Below are 24,602 nucleotides of genomic sequence, written 5' to 3' on the forward strand. Positions count from 1 at the left end.
CGGGGAATCACCTGAGGTCACGAGTTCGAGACCAGCCTGACCAACATGGTGAAAACCGGTCTCTACTAAAAATATAAACATTAGCCGGCGTGGTGGCGCAAGACTGTAATCCCAACTACTCGGGAGGCTGAGGCAGGAGAATCGCTTGAACCCGGGAGGCGGAGGCTGCAGTAAGCCAAGATCGTGCCACTTCACTCCAGCCTGGACGAAAAAGTTAAACTCTCCATCTCAAAAAAAAAAAAAGGCGGCACTGGAAACAGCTGGGAATGACAGCGCCAGGGATGAGGGATCGCAAGCTGCTGGTGAGAAAGGAGCTCAGAGGCTGCCTGGCCTACGGGCCATGAGTCCTCAGCGCAGAAAGCGCAGGACTCGTTCCCCTGCTCAACAGCTGAGTGCCCAGGACGCACTAAGGGATCTCAGTGGCTGAAAAAAACAGAAGAGAAGGCACCCAACGCAAAATCAAATGTCAGCGAACGAGGAGTCCTTTAACAGGCGGCCCACACGGCCCCTCCAGGCGCCGAGACCCAGCCCCTCCGGGTCACCCCGGCCAGGTACGGGCAGCAGGGACACCTGCGCGCGTCCCCCGGGACGGGGCTTCCTGACGTGAAGCGACCCCAGTGGCACCTCACACTATTCCCGAGGGTCGCGGGCGGCCTCTCCTCAGCCCTGCAGCTCCCACACGCGGACACCGCGGGCCTTGGCCATGTCCACTGACCGACCTTCCTCGCCGGAACTCCTCGCGCGTCGCCGGCTCCTCAGCGGCGACTAGCGCGCGAACAGCCTGGAAGACGCGCAGCTGGCCCCACTTGAGCCGACACCCCAAGCCGCTGCTGCTGGCGCCGGCTCCGAGATTAACGTCGGCGCGTGCGCGCTTGCGCGAGACCGGCAGTCTCAGCCCAGCGCCGGTTTCCAGGGATCTGGGCTCATGCGCCGCGTAAGGGGCCCGGCCGGCGGAAGGAGGTGGTACTGCCGGAAGCGCCGGCGCGCTTGCGCAGTAGCTGAACGCGGGCGTTTCTTTCCTCCCTTTTTTCGAATTGGTTTTGGGGGTAGATTCGAGTTACAAAATGGCCGCCCGGAGCGTGTTCGGCGCGGTTCCCCCAGCGGTCTCCGGCTGAACCGGTGCTCTCGCCTCCCTGCCGAACACAGCGTGAGGAGCCCCCCGGGGACATGGTGTTTGAGTCTCTGGGCTTGCCGAGCACCAAGTCTTCCGAGATCCGCAGCGCAGCACCGGAAGCGGCCGAGCGCACTCAGCCCGGCGACCCCCAGCCGCTCTAGACCCCTGCGCCGCTGCGCCCCGGGTTTCGCCGCACCCAAGACCCAGCGAGTGCAGCGGCGGCCGCCGAGGAGGTGAGGGGCGGCGGCTGGCGCGGGAGGGGAAGGGTCTGAGGGCGGGAGCCTGGTGCTGAGAGCCCAGGACCGGGAGGGCGGGAGCGGGCTCGGGCCTGGGAGGGGAGTGCGAGTGCAGGGCTGGAGACTGGACCCTGGGGAGGGGTTGCGGGTTCAGCGCCGGGGGACGGGCCCCTGGGGAGGGGTGCGGGGCCGGGGGACCAGACCCTGGGGAGGGGCTTACGGGGCTGGAGGACGGGACCTTGGGGAGTGGGGTACAGGGCCAGGGGTCGGGACTCTAGGGAGGGAGCCTGGGTCGGGCGCGCGGGCCGGGCGGGGCTGGCGGGTGGGCAGCGACGGGTGGAGGGTGGGGTGGGATGACAGCGGCGACGCAGCCCGGACTGTTTGTGAAGCGGGGCCCGGGCCTCACCGGGCTGCGGAGTCCGACTCGAGTGAGACTCGCCCCTGCGGCCCCGCCGGAGGTAGGGGGCTGGCAGGGCTGTCCTAGCGTGGTCCTCTCCGTTTTCTTCCTAGCGATTCCTCTCGAGCCTCCTCTCCCCCTGGCCGCCCCTCGTCTCTCTTCTCGTGGGCCCATTACCTCTCTGACCTAGCTTCACTTTCTTACTGCGTTCCCGGGTCATTCATCACCCATTTGCTCGGTTCCGTTAAGAACCAGCTTGGAGGTTAGGTATTTCTGTCTCCTTAGTTGGCCCCCTTGTTCTTTTCCTTCAACAAGGCACTTCACTATTAAGTATAGCCAAATCTGTTTTCGTTTTAAGCTGATGTTGACAAGTTGAGCTCCAAGGGCAGAGCTACACCAGATGCCAGAGACCACATAACTATATCAGGCACAAATAATGTTTTTTTCCAGTTTACCTAGACTTTCAGTCTCCTACCACGTTGCTTCATACCTAGAAACCATGTCTAATTTGGTGGTTTTTTACCCACAAACGCAAACGTTTTTTAAATTCCCTTTTACTGATTGATTGATTGAGACTGGGTCCTGCTTTGTCACCAGGCCTGAGTATAGTGGTAGCTCACTGTAGCCTGAAGCTCCTGGGCTCAAGTGATTCTCCTGCCTCAGCCTTCCAAGTAGTTGGGGCCACAGGTGTGCGCCACTACGCTCGGGTAATTTTTTATTTCTATTTATTCATCTAATCTATGTCCATCTTTATTTTTGTAGAGACCAAGTTGGTTTCCAACTCCTGGCTTCAAGAGATCCTTCCGCCTCCCTTAAGTTCTTCATAACAGTAGCTAGACATAAGACTCCAGGTGCCAGGCCTTGTTCTGAATATTTTACAGAGGGTTTTTTTCCCCCCACTTCTAGCATAAAAGTAAAATGTATTGTCTGAAGTATCATGCTTTGAAATAAAATAGGGATTTGGTAAAATATTTGTAAAAGTCTGGTTTGTAATCCAAGTTATTCTTCCATGCTACAACTTTTACGTTTTGGAGGAAAAGTGGTAGTTTATTGCCTTTGCTTCTAATAAAACTTGTTTCTTTAATATTTTATTGGCCGGGCGAGGTGGCCCACGCTTGTAATCCCAGCATTTTGGGAGGCCGAGGTGGGCGGATCATGAGGTCAGGAGATTGAGACCACGGTGAAACCCCGTCTCTACTAAAAATACAAAAAAAAAAAAATCAGCCGGGCGTGGTGGCGGGCGCCTGTAGTCCCAGCTACTCGGAGAGGCTGAGGCAGGAGAATGGCGTGAACCCAGGAGGCGGAGCTTGCAGTGAGCCGAGATTGCGCCACTGCACTCCAGCCTGGGCGACAGAGCGAGACTCCGTCTCAAAAAAATAATAATAATAATAATAATAATTTATTAAACCCTTCCTGTGCTCCAGGCGCTGCTCTAAGCCAATGTTTATCTTAACTTTCTTAATACTTCCTGTTCCACAGATGAAGAGACTGAGGCACAAAAATTAAAAATAACTTGCCCAAGTTCTCACAGTTAGAAAATGGCAAAACTGGGATGCCAGCATCTTTTAGTATTTTTTGAAATACTTTATGCGATACCCCAGCTCACTGATCTAATGACAGACAGGACGCCTGCTGTTTGAGCTGGGCACCGTTGGGGCATTTGGAGTATATCTGTAAACAAAACAAAGATCCCTGCGTTTTGGTTATGTGCTGATTTGGTGAGTATGTTAGGACGTGGAAGCCCCTACATTTATTTAGACTATTTTACTGTGCCACCTGTCTCTTCATTGTGGGTATGAGTTAGAAGTTAAAATTTTACTATTACAGTTTTTGTGCATTCAGCTCCATCCCTTTTTTCTCCACAGCTAATTTTTTTCTTTTTCTTTTCTTTTTTTTTTTTTTGAAACGGAGTCTCGCTCTGTCACATAGGCTGGAGTGCATTGGCGCGATCTCAGCTCACTGCAACCTCCGCTTCCTGGGTTCAAGACGTTCTCCTGCCTCAGCCTCTGGAGTAGCTGGGATCACAGGTGCCACCACCACGCCCAGCTAATTTTTTTATTTTTAGTAGAGACGGGGTTTCACCATCTTGGCCAGGCTGGTCTCAAACTCCTGACCTCAAGTGATCTGCCCACCTTGGCCTCCCAAAGTGCTGGGATTACAGGCATGAGGCACTTCGCCGGCCCCACAGTTAATCTTAAATAGCAAACGTGACCATTGGTGACTTCTTACTTCTCCGACCCTTTGGTGGTCGGAGTGGGAAAATTGCTAAAAAGAATCCGTACAGAGACCTGGTTTCTGCACAGTAAAGAATTATGTCTATTCCTGTATTTGTTTTTGTTTGTATGACAAAGATTAATGGCAAAACTTAACCAAGTGTTTTTGGGTGAACATTGAAAAGAGAGGGTTCCCAGCGAATGGAAAGTGTATTTATTTCTCATACTTTATATTTTAGAATTTTGGACTTTCATATCATTTGTAATCAGAAAAATAGCACAAACTTACAAAATTTAAAAATCACTTAAATGTATTAAAAGCTGACAGTCCCTATGTAGTTACTCCGCTGGCCATCAAATTGTAGAAGCCTTTGGAATGCCAGCATTTGCATTTTACTTTTAGATACTAAAGAGTGATATGTCACCTTATATCTTAGTGACCACTTTGTAAGGTTGTAATACACTCTGTATATTACACAATACACCACAATAAGGAAGGTTACTCTGGTGTATAGTGGTGTTGAGGGCAAACGAGTGGGGAGAGTATCACGAAGGAGTTCAGGCAGGTTTAACAAGACCTGGCAGGTCCCCAAAACTAATCAGTAAGCTCCTGGGCAAGGTGGGTAGCAGGGGAAATGGAAAGGTTTTTTGTCCAGCTGGAGAGTTAGTGAAGAAGCCAGCACAACACTCACAGCGGACCTCTGGGTTGTGGGTTTTTTTGTTTTGTTGTTGTTGTTATGATATTAGGATCAGAAAACAAATTGTAAATTTTAGGGGATGGACAGGAGCACCCTCTTTGGTTAGGCGCTGGAATCCACTGCAGAGTTCACACTGTTCCCCAACTCCTGCCCCGTCCGCTAATGCCATGGTATTGAAAAGTGAAGCCAATGATTTATTTTTGAAAGGTTATAAGTTCCCAGAATACTAACACATCCATGTTAATCATTTTGGACTTCTAATTGTCTTGGCAATACACAATTTGAGGCAACGAAATGTTCAGTCTTGGGAACCATGTATCTCTGTTGGCTGTAGCCTAAAGAACCGTATTCGTGTTGTGAAGGCGTTTCCAGCCCGTTACTCGTATTCTTACTGAAAGATACACTTCTTTAATGGGTCATCTTTAAGAGAATTTTAAATATTAAAATTATTTTCCTTATGACAAGACTTTCAGTATATGCATAGAAAAAGTTAGTTAAGGACTTTTTGATTACAATACTTCAGATTCCAGATTTTTAAAAAATCAATTGATAACTTCATTTTAATTTTTCCAAATGGAGTTGGTTTAGTGTTGTTCAGGAGTGCTGGTGTTCCCTAGGAATCTTCTTCTGCCTCCTGGACAAAGCCTTTATTGATTTGTAACACTGGGAGCCTAACAGCACCATTGTAAAGTTCTCATTAAAGCAGTTTTCAGATGCTTTTTTTTTCTGATAAAAAAATCAGAGATGTTTTATCTCACTTCATGCTAGAGTGAATTTTTAAAATTCTTTATAAGAATTTATTCTTCTAGAAAAATAAACTCTTCTGTTTTCTATAACTTAGGTTCGAAAACATGGCCAAAAGAAATGCTGAGAAGGAACTGACAGATAGGAATTGGGATCAAGAAGATGAAGCTGAAGAGGTAAAAAGCAGCTTCCCTGAGAATGATTTCCTGTTTCTTCTGCGTTTTACATTCATTTTGGGGTTCCTCATGAAGACTTGTGACAGAACTAAAAGACCTTTCTAAGAACATCATGAATAGGAGATGACAAATTATATGACGTGTACTTAGTGTAGATATTTATTAATTACATTTCTGTGACCTCTAGTTAGTGTAGAAATGTATTACATTTAGATGTGCTTTTCCACTAGTGCCTGCTCCTTAAATATTCTCCTTAGTAGAAGCACTTTCCTCCTGAGTTTCGTATACTTGAAGCATTCTAAACCCATGGTTCGTGGTATGCCATTTTAGTCATGGCTGAAGGCTGAGTTAAGTGATCTAGTCATGAACTTAGCACACTGCTCAGATGTGAAAGTGGTACACCATCACCATCTCGGTCTGCGGTAGTCCGTTTCCCTAATGCTTCTTGGAAGCCTGCTTTATTTCCTTTTCTTAGTGGTAGACCTGAGACCCCTAACAATTGCATTTATAGGAATAGAATTGAGATTGGCCTAGTTCCTTTTCCAGCAAAATGAAAATGGTCTCCCCTGAGGAAATCTGATCATTTTTCCCTTAGAAACAATAGGACTGGGCAGCATAGAGAGACCCCGGTTTCTATAAATTTTTTTTTTTTTTTTTTTTTTGAGACAGAGTCTCATTCTGTCACCCAGGCTGGAGTGCGCTGGCACAACCTCGGCTCACTGCGACTTTTATCTCCTGGGTTCAAGTGATTCTCCTGCCTCAGCCTCCCAAGTAGCTGGGATTACAGGTGTGCGCCACCACACCCAGCTAATTTTTGTATTTTTAGTAGAGACAGGGTTTCACCATGTTGGCCAGATTGGTCTCAAACTCCAGACCTCAAGTGATCCACCCACCTCAGCCTCCCAAAGTGCTGGGATTACAGGCGCGAGCCACCACACCCGACCCCCAAAAAAATTTTTTTGATTTGCTGAACATGGTGGCATGAGCCTATAGTCACAGCAGTGTGGGAAGCTGAGGCAGGAAGTTTGCTTGAGCCCAGGAGTTCAAGGCTGCTGTGACCTATGATTGCACCACTGCACTCCAGCCTGGGCAACAGGGTGAGACCCTGTCTAAAAAACAAAGAATAAAACACAGCTGTACTTATGGGATGTGGGCGAAGGATTACCCAGGTGCTGAGGCAAGAGACTGAAGGCACAAACTGTTTCAGTATAATACATAAAATAGAATAAGAATAGTCATAATACAAATTAGATACAGAGATGATCATGGGCATTATCAATCATTAGTATAAACATTACTCGTCGTTAGCTTTTAATATTACTCTTTGTTGTACTACTAATATAACCAAGGAATAACCGGCGGATGTAGGGTCAGGTGCTGAAGGGACATTGTGAGAAGTGACCTAGAAGGCAAGAGGTGAGCCCTCTGTCACGCCCGCATAAGGGCCACTTGAGGGCTCCTTGGTCAAGTGGTAACGCCAGTGCCTGGGAAGGCACCCGTTACTTAGTAGACCGTGAAAGGGAGTCTCCTTTACTTGGAAGAGTCAGGGAACACTCTGCTTCACCACCTTCTTGTGGGAGATTGGATATTGTCCAGGCCTGCCAGTAGTCATCCAAAGGCTTGAACCCCTCCCTGTGGTGCTGTGCTTCAGTGGTCACGCTCCTTGTCCACATTCATGCTCCTTCCGTACTCCTGGTTCCTCTTTGAAGTTCTTAGTAGATAGCAGTAGAAGAAATAGTGAAAGTCTTAGAGTCTTTGATCTTTCTGATAAGTGCATAGAAGAAAACGCTGACGTATGCTGCCTTCTGTCTCTGCTTCGGCTACCTAAAAGGGAAGGGCCCCCTGTCCCATGATCACGTGACTTGCTTGACCTTATCAAACCCCCCGGACTGACCTTATCAATCCCCTGGACGATTCATCCTCCTTACCCTGCTCCCTTGTCTTCTATGCAATAAATATCAGCACTCCCAGCCATTCGGGGCCACTACTGGTCTCCGTTTCTTGGTGGTAGTAGTCCCCCAGGCCCAGCTGTTTTCTCTTTATCTCTGTGTCTTGTGTCTTTATTTCTTACAATCTCTGTTTCCCCCTTTGGGGAGAACACCTGCAAAGCCCCATAGGGCTGGACTCTACAGTTGTACCTTATCAGCAGTGTGTTACCCCCAGGCCAGATGGCTAAGGAAATCTGTAACCAGGTTAGCCTTTCAGGTTAACAGCATAGTGCTAAGTAAAAAAGGAAAAATTTTAAAACTTGCAAGTGTTTCCAAGCTTATTCTTAGACGGCCATTTCCTTCTTTCGGGATCTTTCTGGTACTAGTACTTTTTTTCTCTACAAGTGTATCTCCTCACATATGTTTAGAGAAACCAGAATCACAAGGATGTGAATGTTTTGACAGGGTCAAAACTGACTTGGTGCTTTTTAACTAAAATCTTTGGTTATGGGGGTTTTTGGTTTTTTGTTGTTGTTGGTTTAAGATCTTAAGCACAGTTACATTCTGCGCTATAGTAACATCTAGATTACCATGTAACTATTTGCTTAGACATTAAAATATTCAGGAATGAAAGAACTCCCATTTGAACATATGCTAATGAAATGTGTGGAAAGATTACATTTAGTTAAGTACATTTAACTTGGGGCAAGTGCAGCCAGACGGTCCCCTCTATGAGTGTAGGACCTATCCCATTAAGTTTAATATGATCTGAAACAACTATAGGTGAGAATTTTTGCATGGGAAATATTTTATTCTGACCCTACAGGGTAAAAGAAGGGTTATAAACTAAAGCCGAAGATATTCAGCAGATTTCTGATGTGGACATCAGAAGTGTGGACATGAGTGCGCTTTGAGCACTTTGAGTGGAAGAGCAATGGTTTTCCATCAAGGTCCTAGGTGCCTCTGTGGCCTTTTGTACAGTGGGCAAGTTGGGCAGGACTCATCTTAAAAATCACGTGTATGTTATAAATAACACAATTTATTTATTTATTTTTTTGAGACAGAGTCTTGCTCCGTTGCCCAGGCTGGAGTGCAGTGGCGCTATCTTGGCTCACTGCAACCTCCGCCTCCCGGGTTCAAGCGATTCTCCTGCCTCAGTCTCCCGAGTGGCTGGGATTACAGGTGCCCGCCACCATGCCCAGCTATTTTTTCATTTTTAGTAGCGACAGAGTTTCACCATATTGGCCAGACTGGTCTCAAACTCCTGACCTTTGGCCTCCCAAAGCGCTAGTATTACAGGTGCGAGCCATCGTGCCTGGCCAAAATTTATTTTTTGAGAGGCCGGGCGCAGTGGCTCAGTTCTAGCTTCTTCTTCTTGTTGTTGTTGTTGAGCATTTTGTCATCTGTTTGGCTTTATCTTACTGCTGTTTAATTTGTATTGTGTTGCAGGTGGGAACATTCTCCGTGGCCAGTGAGGAAGTCTTGAAGAATAGGGCCATAAAGAAAGCAAAGCGCAGAAATGTTGGATTCGAAGTGAGTGCCCCCTTACAGCTCTTGCTATTAAATACTCATTTGATTTCTGGGTTGCACAGCAGTCCCTCCGCTGGGAGCAATGATACCAACAAATGCTTTCTTAAAATACTTATTCTTTGATGTAGATCATGGGAGATAGAAAAAAATAAGAGATGTAAGGTCTGGACCTTAAAGAGAGCTTATCCAGTTGAGGAAATAAGATAAATATAGACAGATTCATGTTGAGTGACAATATGGAGAAGAAAAACGAGCAAAGCAATACAGAGGTGGGCGAAGTGGCAACAGATTGGAAGAAGAAAGGAAAACGCAAGGATCTTCTGAGAGTCTTGTCTGCTCCCTGGGATCGAGGCCTGGGTAGGGGGAGCCCTTTCACTATACTAGAAGCATTTTAGGTGTGGATTTTCTTGCTAGTATAGTATACTGAAATGATTCATTCCTGTGCTAAGAAAGATGCAAGATGAGTTGTGACTCTTAAATTGAAATGATGTGATGATTATTAAGCAGTCACCCCGCATCTTAAGAACTCGGCCCCAGTACGTCCTCTCCCTTCAGGTACATTCTAGACCCAAGAGAGTGTGGTCTTGGTGGCCTGGACGTCTGGTGTTAGGCAGGAGAAGCCGCTTTGAATATCCTGGGTGGCAGCTTTGAAATACACCTACCCTACCCCACGTTTTGCAGTGTTTAAAACATCAAGAATAGATTATATTCTTGGGTGTCTCTAATCTGAAAATCCAAAATGCTCCAAGATGTGAAGCTTTTTGAGCACCAACGTGATGCTCCAAGGAAATGGTCATTGGAGGATCTCAAATGGTCAGGTTAGAGGTACCGCGCCAGTAAGCATAAAGCAGACTTCCTGGGAGCAGAAATACTTCCTTTCCTGAGCATGCTGCTTAAGGGACATGCAAGTTTATTTCCCTTTTATTTCCAAATAAAAAGGATAGGAAAGATATATCATTCACACTTTGAGAAGCAATGAAAAGAAATTGTTATTACAAAAATACTCATTACATTGCCAAAGTTTTGATCATAAAATTTATTAAGTTTGAAAACGTAAGGAAGGGAGCCAAGTAGGTGGCAGTGGTGGGGAGTCAGTAAGACGCTTACAACAGCCAGTCACTCAGAGCTCATAAATGGCGGTATGTGTTAATGGGAAAACAATTCAAATTATAAAAATAAACTATTTGTGATTTTCCTAAAATATATGACTATATATACCAATATAGTGTAATTCGAGGCAGAGATACGTAATCCTACATCATATCGATTCTCAGGTGGTTCTGGGTAGTGTTGAACGTCTTTAGAATGCCATGGCTAATGTCATAAGTGTGTGCTCTTTCTCTGCTCCATTGCATGCTTCAGATGCATGAGAGGAGCTTCATTTCCTGACCTTGTAAAAGCTCTTTCATGTAGAATTCAAGTTAACGGGTTGCACTGCCAAGAAAGGAAGTAGGTACAGAGAAAGCATATCTCAGATCCAAGCTAGAGATTAGGTCTTGTGTTTTGTAATTAATTAATTATATTTTGCTTAAAAATTGTATTTCTTATTTGACAAAAATTATATGCTTATGGTGTACAACATGGCGTTATTTTCAGGTGTATAATACATTTCTACCTGCCTGTTGTACAGTAAACTTCTTGAACTTCAGGTTTTTTAATTTTTTTTTTTTTTTTTTTTTTTTCTGGTCTGATTTTATGAATTGCCTTGACTGGTGGCTAGGTGGTAGACATAGATGTTGAGCTGAGTGATGTTTGATGGCTTTCACTGAGAAGATACATGGAGGCGGGGACAGCTTAATTAAGGAGGAAATCGTTGGTCTTGGAAATGTTGTATTTGAAAGGCTTTGGTACACTCAAGTGGAGTGCCCTAGAAGACCACTAGGTATACAACAGGAATTATGGCAAGGATGGGCACAGCTCCTGGAGCTTTCGTCATGTGGGAGATTGAGGCCGTGGGAGTGGGCGAGAGGAGGCATGCAGGTGGAGGGTCCTACGAGGAATGAGAAACAACAGCTCACTGCAGAAGCCAAGGGAAGCCATTCTGAAGGAGGGGCAGTCACCTGTGCAACCGAAGGAAGGTCAAGAGGTAGAAGCAGTACAGACCATAATCTACAACTTAAGCTGAAGGGACGAGGAAGGGAGAGGGCGGGAGCCCATGGGCAACTAAGGGAAATTCAATGTAGGTGGATAATAGAAATCCACAGATAATTTTAGCTATAACTCTTAGCCTGAAGTTTTCATCAGAACTTATATATTAGGACAATTAAATGTTGTATCACCCGCCAGAATGCTGAAATGTGGCTTTTCCTAAATAGTGGATTCAGTAGATCTGCTAAGCACTGGAGATATATTGGTGAGTAAAAAAGACCAAAATCTCCTTGCCCTATGGAAGAGAACAAATACATAGTATTAATTTTTCCTCCGTAAGTGCCATGGGGAACAATAAAACCAATGAGGGAAATTGAGGGATGTGGGGCTGTGTCAGTACCCATGGAGGAGCCCACATGGGTATTTTCCCTTTTTTTTTTTTTTTGAGACAGGGTCTTTGTCGCCCAGGCTGGAGTGCAGTGGCACAATCTTGACTCTCTGTAACCGCCGCCTCCTGAGCTGAAGCAATCCTCCTGCCTCAGCCTCCTGAGTAGCTGGGACTACAGGCATGCGCCACCACACCCAGCTAATTTTTGCATTTCCGTAGAGATGGGGTCTCACTCTGTTGCCCAGGGTGGTCTCAAACTCCTGGGCACAAGTGACCTGACTGTCTCGGCCTCCCAAAGTGCTGGTATTATAGGCATGAGCCACCACACCCGGCCCCTTGATGAATATCTTAATCAACTTTTACTCTGATTTTTCTGAATATCTTTTTTTTGTTTAACTTGTGGTTCTTGAATTTTTGTTATGATTCTAGAGCTAATTTACTATCAGCAATTTCTAAAATCCCTATAAAAACCAAGTGGCTTTTAAATTTGTGCAAAATCGAAGGCTCTGAAAAGCCACTTAATGGCTTTACAGTTTGTCCATGAATCATTGTTTTAAAATGACAGCTATCAGTTTGGTGTATTTGGAATTTTAAATGACGAAAAATCAAACTTAGAGCAACAGAATCTAAGCTATATTTATTATGTGCATTAAAACTCATACAAGTTAAAATTTTCCATTCTTTGCCTAATTTTATTGCCATAAATACATCAGTGGTCAGTAAACATCTGAAATTCTGTAGATGAGATTGAAATTTTGGCTTTGGAAAAACATGCAGTAATATTTAGGCTAACTGGCCCATTTAGTAAATGAAGGGGTTCCAGTTTTTTTTTGTTTGTTTTGTTTTTTTGGTGAAATCATGGTTATAATTCACTCGTGGAAACTTAAGGTTTGTGAACTGTCTCTTAGATGTTTGGTCTAAGAAGCAGATCACTTCCTATAATGTAATCACTTCTTTGAACAACAACAAAAAAGGGCTTCTAAAAATTGTGGTGAGTTTATTTAGCAAAGCACTATAAATTGAGGAACCTTTCTCCAGAAGTTCCAGGGGCAGAGAGGAGCTTTAGAATTATAAGGAATGCCAAACATTTCCAGAGCATTTTAGGTGAGAGATGTGAGCAGGCTAGCACAAAGGGAAAAGGCCTACTAGAAAAACCTTGTTAGAACAATCGAGTTTAAGGAAGCAGTGAGGAAAAGGAGAGTAAAAAGTTGTCCCGGGTTGCTCAGCTAACAGGAACATATAGATTTGAGACTCGATCATCTAAGTTTTTGTAGGCTGAAAGCAGTTACAAGCTACAGATGTTAAGAAATTAGGCAAATGGATATTTTTAGTTAACCTAACTTGATGTTTTTATAATTTCTTTAGTCAGTAAATAGTCTTTGACTGAGTAGTACATGAAGTATCTTTCATTTGGGATTTAGTTTTATTGAGACACTTCAGTAATTCTGAGGCTGGGTGGTGGGTACATAGGTTTATTGCATTAGTCTTTCTTACCTTTTATGTCCTAAAAATACACATAATATATTTTTTAAATGTCCTTCCTGCCTGTTTCAGGAAAGCATCTTCGAATTGCAAAGCTGTTCTTACGAATAAAATCTTCCCATCTCATTTCTTATTTCTGCTTGTGCCAGCAGTTTGCCTTATAATGCTGACTGCATATGGAGTCTAGGTGCTATTTAGCCAAGATGCTATTGTCACTCACTTGCTTATTTGGTAATAGAAAGTATACTTACCTAATGCGTGCTCCTCCTTCATATTTCAGTCTGACAGTGGAGGAGCCTTTAAAGGTTTTAAAGGTTTAGTGGTACCTTCTGGAGGAGGACGGTTTCCTGGATTTGGTAGTGGCGCTGGAGGGAAGCCTTTGGAAGGACTGTCGAATGGAAACAACATAACCAGTGCCCTTCCCTTCACCAGTGCAAAGGCAGTGGCAGAGCCCAAGGTAGCCTTTGGTAAGTAGCTCCCGTCCCCCATCCGCCTGTGTAAGTGTCATCTATGGAAAATAGCTTTGCAAAGATGTTTTTCTTATAGCTACCCTGTGTCTTGGAACCATGTGAGCAAAACCAGGGTAATAATGAAAGAGATGGGACTTAGGGAGGTGTTGGTTATTTACAGAGTAAGTGGGTAGAGCACAGGCTTTTGATCCAAAACATCTCAATTTTGTTCTCAGCTCTGCCAGTTACCAGTTGTGTGACCCTGGCCTCTAAGCCTCAGAATGTTCAATTTTGAAAGGAGAATGACCCTTAGAATTGACCTAGAGTCAAAAGAGAAAAGAAAATGCTATGTAGACCCTTTGTGTGCCAAGGGCTTTCTGTGTGCCTCGCACCAAAGTGGCTCCTGGGAACTCAGATGAGGTTCTCGTGGCCAGGGAGCCTCCCACGCTAGGTTTGTGTGGGTATGGGATGTGTTGATTGCCTGATCCTGTTTTGAGGGAATTAGTCAAAAACTCTTGGAATTAGCAACAGAGAATGGGATCATGGGTTAAAAGCTTGGAAATGATCCTGACTGGTTGGGTTGTATTTAGCTGATTATTCTGAAAATGTATACTGTTTGATTTGAATTTGGCAGAATGTTTAGTGTGATTTAAAGTAAGTGCTCTCTGTTAAGTTTTTTTTTTTTTTTTTTCCTGAGTTGGAGTCTTGCTCTGTCGCCAGGATGGAATGCAGTGGCGCGACCTCTGCTCACTGCAACCTCCGCCTCTGGGTTTAAGCGATTCTCCTGCCTCAGCCTCCTGAGTAGCTGGGACTACAGGCACGTGCCACCATGCCCAGCTAATTCTTGTAATTTTAGTAGAGACGGGGTTTCACCGTGTTGGCCAGGATAGTCTCGATCTCTTGACCTCATGATCCACCTGCCTTGGCCTCCCAAAGTGCTGGGATTACAGCCGTGAGCCACTGCGCCCGGCCTCTGTTAAGATTTTTAACTACAGCCATCCCCTAGTATCCTGGGGATTGGTTTCAGCACCCCCTCGGATGTTCAAGTCCCATAGTCAGACCAGCATAACTCTTAGATAGGAAAAGTGAGTGTTTGTATCCACTGGTTTCTCATCTCTGGAGTACTACATTGAGACAGAGTCTCGCTCTGTCACCTAGGTTGGAGTGTATTGGTGTGATCTTGGCTCACTGCAGCCACAATCTCCCGAGCTCAAGTGATCCTCCCCCATCAGTCTCCCCAGTAGCTGGGATTATAGGTACACACCACCACACTCAGCTAATTTTTGCATTTTTTGTAGAGATGGGGTTTTGCCATGTTGCCCAGGCTGGTCTCAAACTCCTGAGCTCAAGCGATTTGCCCACCTCAACCTCCCAAAGTGTTGGGGTTACATGCATGAGCCACCGCACCTGGCTGAGGACTGCATTTCACAGGTGTGGAACCTGCAGGTACAGAGGGGCGACTGTACTTTAATACTGTTCATCCCAACAACCTTGGGGATTAAGTGTTAATGCGGACCTGCTGTTCTAACAGTGCTGTTTGAAATAGGCATCCTTTTGTCTACGGCCACACCACCCTGGACACGCCTGATAACTCAAATAGGCGTCCTTTTGAAGGAAAAGATTATTTTTAAAATGCGTAGAGCAAGCATATGGTGGTTAGTGTTCTTGTATAAACTTTGACTTGATCTTTATTAATCGGCTTTACTGATTACTGGTTACTAAATACTACTCCTTGAACACATACTTTTTGAGCTGTCACAAAAGTAGGATACAGTAGGTCGGGTGCAGTGGCTCACGCTTGTAATCCCAGCACTTTGGGAGGCTGAGGTGGGCGGATCATGAGGTCGGGAGTTCAAGACCAGCCTGGCCAACATGGTGAAACTCCACCTCTACTAAAATACAAAAATTAGCCGGCTATGGTGGCGGGTGCCCGTAATCCCAGCTACTCGGGAGGTTGAGGCAGGAGAATCGCTTGAACCGGGGAGGCAGAGGTTGCAGTGAGACAAGATCGTGCCACGGCACTCCAGCCTGGGTGACAGAGCAAGACTCTGTCTTGGTGTGGGGGGAGATACAGTAAAAGCAGAAAGTATGAAGGCAGAGTGGCATAAAAATCTAGATGATTTAATCAAATCAGGCTAAATAAATGGTTTAATTATTAACTTTCTATAGGTTCTCTTGCTGCAAATGGCCCTACCACCTTGGTTGATAAAAAAGTTTCAAATCCCAAAACTAATGGGGACAGTCAGCAGCCCTCCTCCTCTGGCCTTGCTTCCAGTAAAGCTTGTGTGGGAAATGCCTATCACAAGCAGTTGGCCGCCTTGAACTGCTCCGTGCGGGATTGGATAGTGAAGCACGTGAATACAAACCCCCTCTGTGATCTGACACCTATCTTTAAAGACTATGAGAAATATTTAGCAAACATTGAACAGCAACACGGGAACAGTGGCAGGAATTCTGAAAGTGAATCTAACAAAGCGGCGGCTGAAACACAGTCTCCTTCCCTTTTTGGCTCAACAAAATTACAGCAAGAGTCAGCGTTTTTGTTTCATGGTAACAAAACTGAAGATACACCTGACAAGAAGGTGGAGGTGGCATCTGAAAAGAAAACGGACCCATCATCCCTGGGAGCAACAAGTGCCTCATTTAATTTCGGCAAGAAAGTTGATAGCTCTGTTTTGGGCTCGTTAAGCTCTGTCCCCCTGACTGGATTTTCATTCTCCCCTGGAAACTCCAGTTTATTTGGCAAAGATATTACCCAGAGTAAACCAGTCTCTTCACCATTTCCCACTAAACCATTGGAGGGCCAAGCGGAAGGTGACAGTGGTGAATGCAAAGGTAAGTACCAGCTTTGTCGTTGGGTCGAGGTTTGCATAAGATTTGTGTTTCTTGGGAAACGCAGAGACTTTGATTCCAAATACGGGTCTGGATTCACATTGAGATGTTGTTGTCCTCTCCATGTGTGATCTCAGACAGAGCTAATCAGCTTCTCTGAGTTTCAGATTCCTTCTTTATAAAAGAGTAAGACTTATTTTGTAGGATTGTTTATAAGGATTAAAAATAAAATGAATTTGAAAACACCTGACTTTGAAAAGTCTCAAACACACACGGCTTAGCATATAAAAAACAAGTGAATTAAAGACGTTTTTTGAAAATTGTGTTTTGGAAAAGTTCATCAAGTTCATCATGAATGTCCCCTGAATTGATTTGTACTTAAGAGATTTGACTGTAAATAGTCATGTGGCAAAACAGTACTTGACTATACATTAAAAGTGTAGAGTTTTCATAGCCATAGAGAAGAAATCAACATTGTTTTCCTCCTGTGGGTTTGGAGGCACCTCCTTTTTAGAGGGCAGCAGTGGTATCTAAGTGATGTCTCCTGTATGTATCATCAGTGCCCCAGACCAGGCACAAGGTCTGGGCCCTCCAAACCTCTGTTATTAGCTTAAAAAGTGGGGTGATGTCATAATGCTGCTTCCTCACATGGTGCTTGTGAACAAATGACGTCTGTGAAGATACCTACTTGTAAGCAGTTAAAAGTGAGGCCAGGTGAGGTGGCCCACACCTGTAATCCCAGCACTTTGGGAGGCCAAAGTGGAAGGTTCACCTGAGGCCAGGAGTTTGAGACCAGCCTGGGCAACATAGCAAGACCCTATCTCTACAAAAATGTTTAAAAATTAGCCACGCCAGGTGGTGGGTGCCTGTAGTCACAGCTACTCTACAGGCTGAGGTGGGAGTATCTCGAGCTCAGAAGTTCAAGGTTGCAGTGAGCCATGGTTGCGTCACTGCACTCCAGCCTGGGCAACACAGACCTTGCCTCAACAAAAGAAAAAGTGTACTTCTCAGACATATGAACATACTGATCCTTGAGGAAGAAAACTGCATTTGCCAATTTGCCACTGAAATACGGTTTTCTAGCAGGAGGCTACACTTCCATTACTGTTTTGCCTTGCCCTACTTTCAAGTATATCCTCAGGCACGGGCCCTCTGGGCACAGGGTGAAATAAGGGTCTCCCCTTTTATTTCTTCTCTGCCTCCCATAAATAAAACAAATGGGGAGTCTTTCCTGAGGCAGGCACTGGGGATTTGAATCGAGTCCCAGTGGATGCAGGACGCCCCTCAGTGAGCGCCTGTTCCTTGTCCCTTGGTTATCATAGTTTAAGCATCAGAAGACTGGGGAGATTGGAGTGATAAGATGGACAGTCGTGTGACCTAATCATCTGAGCATCACAGTTGTTAGAATTGCTTTTTAGTGAGTTTTTATGCAACTGCCGTTCTCTTTAAGAGGATCCTTTTATATATGTGGGTTTTTTTATTTTTTTGAGACAGGGTCTCGCTCTGTCACCCAGGCTAGAGTGCAGTGACGCAATCATAGCTCACTACAGCGTCTACCTCCTGGGGTGAAGCGATCTTCCCACTTCAGTCTGCCAAGTAGCTGGGTCCAGAGGCACGTACCACCACACCTGGTTAACTTTTATTTTTGTAGAGATAGGGGGGCGTCTCACCATGTTGACCAGGCTAGTGTCGAACTCCTGGGCTCAAGCGATCTTCCTGCCTTGGCCCTGCAGCGTGCTGGGATTACAGGTGTGAGCCACTGTACACAGCCTAATACGTGTGTTTAAATGTGTCTTGTTTAAATAATGGCCTAGGTCTCCCGTGTTTGGGAGACCCCATTAGTGGGGATACCTTTGGTACCAGAGCAGTGACCCACGTGGCAATTCAGACAAAGCTTAAATTACTTAAACTGGGGCTTTGGAATGATTCCTCTGACAACTTGCCCCCTGTAAAAAAAAAAAAAAAATGTATTTTTCTATCTTTGGCCATTGCTGATACTTGTGGATATAGTCACAGGAATGTTCAGGGGGTGAAGGTGTTAAAAACTCATCTGAGATGTAATTTTCCAGTGGGTAATTTGAATATAGAGTGTTGATTATTTTTCTGTCATAAGCATGGAGATTTTTCCATTCTAAGGTTTTCTATAGAAGTTATTTTAGAATTATGTTCCCATTACAAAGGATTCTTATTTTTCACAAAATAGTTAAAATCCTGCAGGTACTCCCTTCTAGCACCCCCCCATTAAGTGTGCATTTTAGTCGTCAGTTTACATGGAGTGCTCAGGTGGAGGGTTAGGGTGTTACATAACAAAACTTCTGTCACTTTTTTAAGCTCTGGATTGGAATCTTACTGAATTATTGTCATTTTTATAAAAGGTGGAGATGAAGAAGAGAATGATGAGCCACCCAAAGTAGTAGTTACCGAAGTAAAAGAAGAAGATGCTTTTTACTCCAAAAAGTAAGAACCACCAGAAGCTCCTGGTGCATGTGTTTTATAGACATGGTGGCATGCTTCAGGCTGGAGAACGTGCTCACGGCACTTGACTGAGCTTCCAGTCTCAGGGTCAAGCTTTGCCTGCTCTCAAGTGGAACAGGGAAGAATTCTTGGCCAGTTTATTTAAGAATCCAGTTCTAGAAATGTCCTGGTGGGCAGATCTCACTCTTTTCTGTCACTTTAGCTCTTTTAAAGTGCTTTAGAGACAGGCTCTTCCATGATCTTCCCAACCCCATCCCATCCCATCCCATCTTCTCTACCTGTGTCTTCCTCCCTCCCCTTCCTCCTCCCCCAACAAAGAAATCGCAGAGTCAGTCACTGATTTCAGGTTTGGCTTCAGGAGGCATCTCTCATCCCTTCCTGGAGACTTGGTTGGCCTTTCTGGATTTTCTCAGTCAAAAAGTTAAGCACAGTAACCGTCCCTTCCTGTTGATGACCTATAAAAACTTTCATCTTCCTTTCAATTAAATGAGATTAGTTTTTACAAAGATATTTGCTGAAAAAACATTTGTGCCATTTCAGAAACTTTCAAAGATGTGTTTTTGTAATGCAAAAATTTCAGAATAATGAACCAGCAGTTTTCCATGTAACAGGTTACTATATCCTGTGGGATTGCCAGGTGTTAGTTTCAAGAACTTTTAAAAGAGGCCAACAATTTCTTCTGTGTTTAAATTTCATTACTCACATGATATAAAGGAGTGACCCAACTTTAAGATTTTTTTTTTTTTTAATTAGAATCAAATGAGGCCAGGCATGGTGGCTCATGCCTGTAATCCCAGCACTTTGGGAGGCTGAGACAGGCAGATCACCTGAGGTCAGGAGTTCCAGACGAACCTGGCCAACATGGTGAAATCCTGTCTCTACTAAAAATATGAAAATTAGCCGAATGTGGTGGCACACGCCTGTAATCCCAGCTGTTTGGGAGGCTGAGGCATGAGAATTGCTTGAACCCTGAGAAGCAGAGGTTGCAGTGAGCCAAGATCATGCCACTGCACTCCAGCCTGGGCCACAGAGTAAGACTGTCTCAAAATAAATACATAAATCAATAAATGAGCCATGGTTTTGTATTAATAACCTCAGGAGATGTATAGCACAGGAGGCTGGGAAGATAATTTGATTACTTTGTTATTAGACCCTACCCAAGAATGTTTTCCAAATTTATTTCAAAATGTTGTGCAATCAAAAACTGAAGGAGCCTTGAGGAGTTTTGTTTTGTTTTTTTTTTTTTGAGACGGAGTCTTGCTCTGTCACCCAGGCTGGAGTGCAGTGGCGCGATCTCGGCTCACTGCAAGCTCTGCCTCCTGGGTTCATGCCATTCTCCTGCCTCAGCCTCCCAAGTAGCTGGGACTACAGGTGCCTGCCACCACACTCAGCTAATTTTTTGTATTTTTAGTAGAGACGGGGTTTCACCGTGTTAGCCAGGATGGTCTCAATCTCCTGACCTCATGATCTGCCTGCCTCGGCCTCCCAAAGTGCTGGAATTACAGGCGTAAGCCACCGCGCCTGGTTGAGGAGAATTTTTAAAATAAGAAATAGGCCAAGAAAAAAAAAAAGGGAGAGGTGGGCGAGATGTAGGACAGTCTTTGTCCTTTATTTGTGCCTGTCTTTAGAGGACCAGATCAGCGATGTTGAGCTCAGGGCCAAAGGAACAGAACAGGGAGGGAGGGGTGTTGAGCCCTGATTTTGACAGTTTCAGAAAGTGTTATAAAAATTTCATGGGGCCCATTGTTTAATTTGAAAAAATGGGGAGGAGTTTTAAAATCTCTAAGCAAATTTTCTTATTCTGGTTTTTGCTCAGGCTGTGTTTGGATCAATTAAAGATTTATCCTGAAGCTTCCTGTACTCTCATTTAATACAGATTTTCCACACAAGTGTGAAGAGTGGTTGTTAGAAAACTGTGTGACTTGATTCATCCTTGAATGCTTGATGGTACCTATTATTTTTCTCCATAGGTGTAAACTATTTTACAAGAAAGATAATGAGTTTAAAGAGAAAGGCATAGGTACTCTGCATTTAAAACCTACAGCAAATCAGAAGACCCAGCTTTTGGTGCGGGCAGACACCAATTTAGGTGGGTACCTTTTTTTCAGTTGGCACAAAATCATCATCATCACATAGTATGTAAAAGCCTTTACCCTGCTGACTCAAGGTTATTAATATGTTTTTAAACAGAGCGCATTCAGGCCAAATTCATCCTATATTTACTTATAGTTTTGAATCCCAGGATAATAGTGTATAAGGAAATATAAATGTGTTAGAAGCTGCAAACGAAATGATTTTTCATTTTCCTTTGTGTTAGAAATGTGACCAAGAAGCTAGAGATTAGACCGTTTAATAAACACCCAAGGGAAATTAACCTTTTAAAGGAATCCTTTTTATATAGCAAGTGATCACTAACTGATCGCCGTCCATCCTCAGTTTTAACCTGAAAAGAGTCCACTGCAAGGAGCCTAGTGCCCGGAGGAGGAGGAAGATGGGCAGGCCTGCGGTGGAGCGGGCAGTAGTGGTAGATTTGTACCTGTGTTGCAGAAACTCTGGGGAGGCGTTTTTCTTTCCCGTGGGCTTGACTAGTGAATAATAACATTATGGTCGTGTCACTCTTGCCCAGGGAGCTGCGGCCTCTGTGACAGAGGTGTCCTTTGTTCGTGTGGCGCAGTGAAGACACTGGGTTGTGCCACCGTGTTCTTCCTTCAGTGCAAAAACGGACAGTGTTGAGAGGGCCGACGGTTCTGAGCGAGGCTGTTGGCTCTGTGAGAAACGCTGTGTGGGTGCAGAGCCCCGGGCTGGAGGGAGGACGGACGGCCACTCCTCACAGTGAGGGCAAGTCCTCCCCAAGGCCTCCCAGTTCTCAGGGAACCAGTCCTGATTTTGTGCCATTCCTGTTGGCTCCCCGTGTTAGATCCATTAAGTATAAGTTATTTCAGTGTTTAATGTTTAGCATGTTACAGACTCCTTTGGTGGAGCTATAGCTTCTATAATTTTGATGGATTTTGTTTGTTTGAATGCAGGCAACATACTGCTGAATGTTCTGATTCCACCCAATATGCCATGTACGCGAACGGGGAAAAATAACGTTCTTATCGTCTGTGTTCCAAATCCACCAATTGACGAGAAGAATGCCACCATGCCAGTCACCATGTTGATTCGGGTAAAAACCAGCGAGGATGCAGACGAGTTGCACAAAATTTTACTGGAGAAAAAGGATGCCTGAACACACGAAGTCGGCTGCGGAATTATTGCCAAGTTGCTGCTTCTTCCACCGCCCCTTAGTCAGTTTTTCTTCTCTTCTTTGACATTCTAAGAACTTACAGATAACTTAAAACTTTTGTGAGGAAGATTAATGTGGCCAATAAAACCTTTAAATGTTAAGTGTCAAGAAACTGCACTCTTCCCTTCTTAAGAACTGCCTAAAGTGTAAAATACATTTGAATGCAATTTTTGGAAGATTTTTTAGTGTTCGTTTGTTTATTAAACTAACCTAAGTGATTTCTTCAAGGACTGCAATCAGGGTATCAATTCGCTTTCCCAAAGGCTCTTCCAACCCGTGGGTTTTGGGGTCCACCGCCACCACCAGAGAGACTTTTGAACAGGTGCCCGGCTGTGTTCAGAAGGAAGCTGGCCTGTGTGCTTCTCTCAGGTGGGCTCAGCCGACACGTGAGACTTGTTCTGTTACCAAATGAACCGGGCTGCCATGCTGTGACAGGCATTTGTCCTCTGCTTTATTTTTATTTTGAAGCTAAAATGTGAGTACTAAGTGTTCACCTCAGCATTCGAATCATTGGCCTGTAACCCTGTGGGCTGCTTCACGAGAATTCAGGACCTGCATTTTCATTCTAAAAAGAAATGAACAGCTTGTGAAGGAGTTTTTTGGCTTTGTAGTTGCTATTCATGAGGTAGTGTTACTACTTTATCCCCCTAAAGACAAAATGAAGATAAAGGGGGATTGCCAGGAATGGGTTTAAAAGCACAAATTTGGTAGCTTATCATCTACACCATGGAGAGTGAACCCTCACGAAATGCAAGTCACATGAGACCCTCCTAGAAAAAGAAGATGCCCATAGGCATTTGTACCGTGATCAACCCCACGCATATGAAAACTATGACCAAGTGATGTGCCTGGGAGCTCTGACACACGAGCCATGTGGATTCACTAGGAAACGTAATAAGGTAATGGAAGAGAAAATCGTGTGTAAATTTTGCCTTTACTTTAGACAGCAGTATATTATACATTTGATATCTGAAATATCTTTACTTTTTTACGAGTAAGATTCCATATGTCTGTTTGGAAGGGGGCCATGGTTATGCACCCAAATATCCATGTCACTTCTCCAGAGCTGTCAGGTCACTAACACGAGCATTCTTTGAAGACTCTGGGCACATGAATGAGATACAGAATTGAATGTTTAAATTTCCACTTTGATTCCTCATGAATCATTTGAGACTAGTACCAGCTGATCTTGTGTACAGGCTCAGGGTCAGTGCCCAAGGGCTCACGTGTGTGTGTGTGCTGATCTTCAGTGCGTAGCGCATTCTCATTTAGAAAAGAGAATAATTGTGGACGGTACAGTGGCTTTTTTAAAACTACAGTCTTCAGGTGTAAGGTTTGGGGCTGGGAGCAATTTTATGATCAAATATGATGAACTCCTAAGTACCTGAGGTGTGATTGGGCCAATGTTGTCATGAGGTTCTTGCTCTACTTTCAGTGTTTTGATTCCACTGGGAGAATTTGGCCTAGTGTGTGGCTTTGGATGAATCCGTGCAGAGAGAGGTGTGCTTGTACTGTTACAGGATGCTGTCCGACATAGCTATAGTCGGCACCTAGGGAGGAAGTGGCCATTATTTTTACATTGACTTTTTAGAATTGAGAATGCACGTGAGTTTTTGTTGCAGATGATTTATAGTAAGCAAGTGGTTGATGCTGTTAATACTGGCCCTGCCCGATTGACATTAAGTTTATTCAACTTTTTAAAAGATGAAGAACTAAGGGGAACAAATTTAAGTTTGTTGCAACTTAGCCACACATGCTTCCCTGGTACCAGCAGCTCACAGGCATCTTTAGGACACTTCAGTATATATGACACAGTACTTTGTTAGCATCTGCGTGTGTATGGAAAGTTTACAAAAAATGGCATGAAAAGATCATGATTGGATTTTCTTTTAAACCTGCCCCTTCTGTAAAAAATAGTTTATATATTTTTAAATTAGTGGGTATGTGTGACTTCCTTTTTTCCTAACATTCCCAGCAAATTTTTGCTGCTAAGACTATCACTGTTGAAGTGAAAATTACAGGGAAAAATGTGATGAATATACCATAACTCAAAATGTGATATTTTCTTAAAATCACTCTTTTATGCTTTAGGAACTGGTTGGTCTTCACTTTGATTATTAGTGTAAAGAGCCTGAGTATACGTGGATTTCATTGTAAAATTTAACTCCTTGTCTTTTACTTGGGGCACGGGGCCCCCGGAGGGCTTACCTATTTTCCCCACTATGTTAACAGGTAATTCTGATTTATGCGTTATTTTAGTTTGACTTATTTTTAACAAAATATTAGAAATTATGCTTTAAAATGTTCAATGTGGACTGCAATTTTCATCTTTCGTTTGAGAATCTATGAAGTGTATCATATATGTGGCCTAAAGCAAGGTGTGTATTTTGTTATTCTGAAATTGTTTTGCATCTGGACAAATAACTAAGTATCCCCAGTGGCCTTTTTTTTTTTTAAACCTGTGTATCCATCTCATCCTTTTGCGCATTCCTAGTAAGCAAAAAAATTTGTTATGCCATCTTCATTATTCGAATTACAGACTGAAAATACAGCCAGTTTTTAAATA

The 24,602-nt window shown here is 44.2% G+C and overlaps 1 protein-coding gene across 5 annotated transcripts; it reads left to right on the forward strand.

The window, feature by feature from the left end:
- Window positions 1–1,031: 1,031 nt before the first annotated feature.
- Window positions 1,032–24,345, forward strand: NUP50 (nucleoporin 50). 5 transcript variants are annotated; one of them, XM_032139493.2, is made up of 8 exons: window positions 1,032–1,347; window positions 5,500–5,578; window positions 8,956–9,039; window positions 13,275–13,461; window positions 15,613–16,278; window positions 18,651–18,732; window positions 20,721–20,839; window positions 21,777–24,345. In XM_032139493.2, the coding sequence occupies exons 2-8, from the start codon at window positions 5,510–5,512 to the stop codon at window positions 21,977–21,979; spliced, it is 1,410 nt and encodes a 469-aa protein (XP_031995384.2). In that variant the 5' UTR covers window positions 1,032–1,347; window positions 5,500–5,509; the 3' UTR covers window positions 21,980–24,345. The 5 variants fall into 5 exon arrangements, with proteins under 5 accessions (XP_031995384.2, XP_058286961.1, XP_058286963.1 ...); XM_058430978.1 differs by lacking the exon at window positions 1,032–1,347 and adding an exon at window positions 1,680–1,808; XM_058430980.1 differs by lacking the exon at window positions 1,032–1,347 and adding an exon at window positions 2,431–2,454.
- The last annotated feature ends 257 nt before the right edge of the window (window positions 24,346–24,602 follow it).

Source organism: Hylobates moloch, unplaced genomic scaffold (assembly GCF_009828535.3).
Source record: "Hylobates moloch isolate HMO894 unplaced genomic scaffold, HMol_V3 SCAFFOLD_19, whole genome shotgun sequence".
Lineage (NCBI taxonomy): Eukaryota > Metazoa > Chordata > Mammalia > Primates > Hylobatidae > Hylobates > Hylobates moloch.

Bases quoted from the DNA above. Each gene is read 5' to 3' on its own strand.
- NUP50 (XM_032139493.2), top strand. From the start codon at position 5,510: ATGGCCAAAAGAAATGCTGAGAAGGAACTGACAGATAGGAATTGGGAT. The intron at 5,579-8,955 runs GTAAAAAGCAGC...ATTGTGTTGCAG, and splicing joins AAGAAGATGAAGCTGAAGAG to GTGGGAACATTCTCCGTGGC. The intron at 18,733-20,720 runs GTAAGAACCACC...TTTTCTCCATAG, and splicing joins GATGCTTTTTACTCCAAAAA to GTGTAAACTATTTTACAAGA.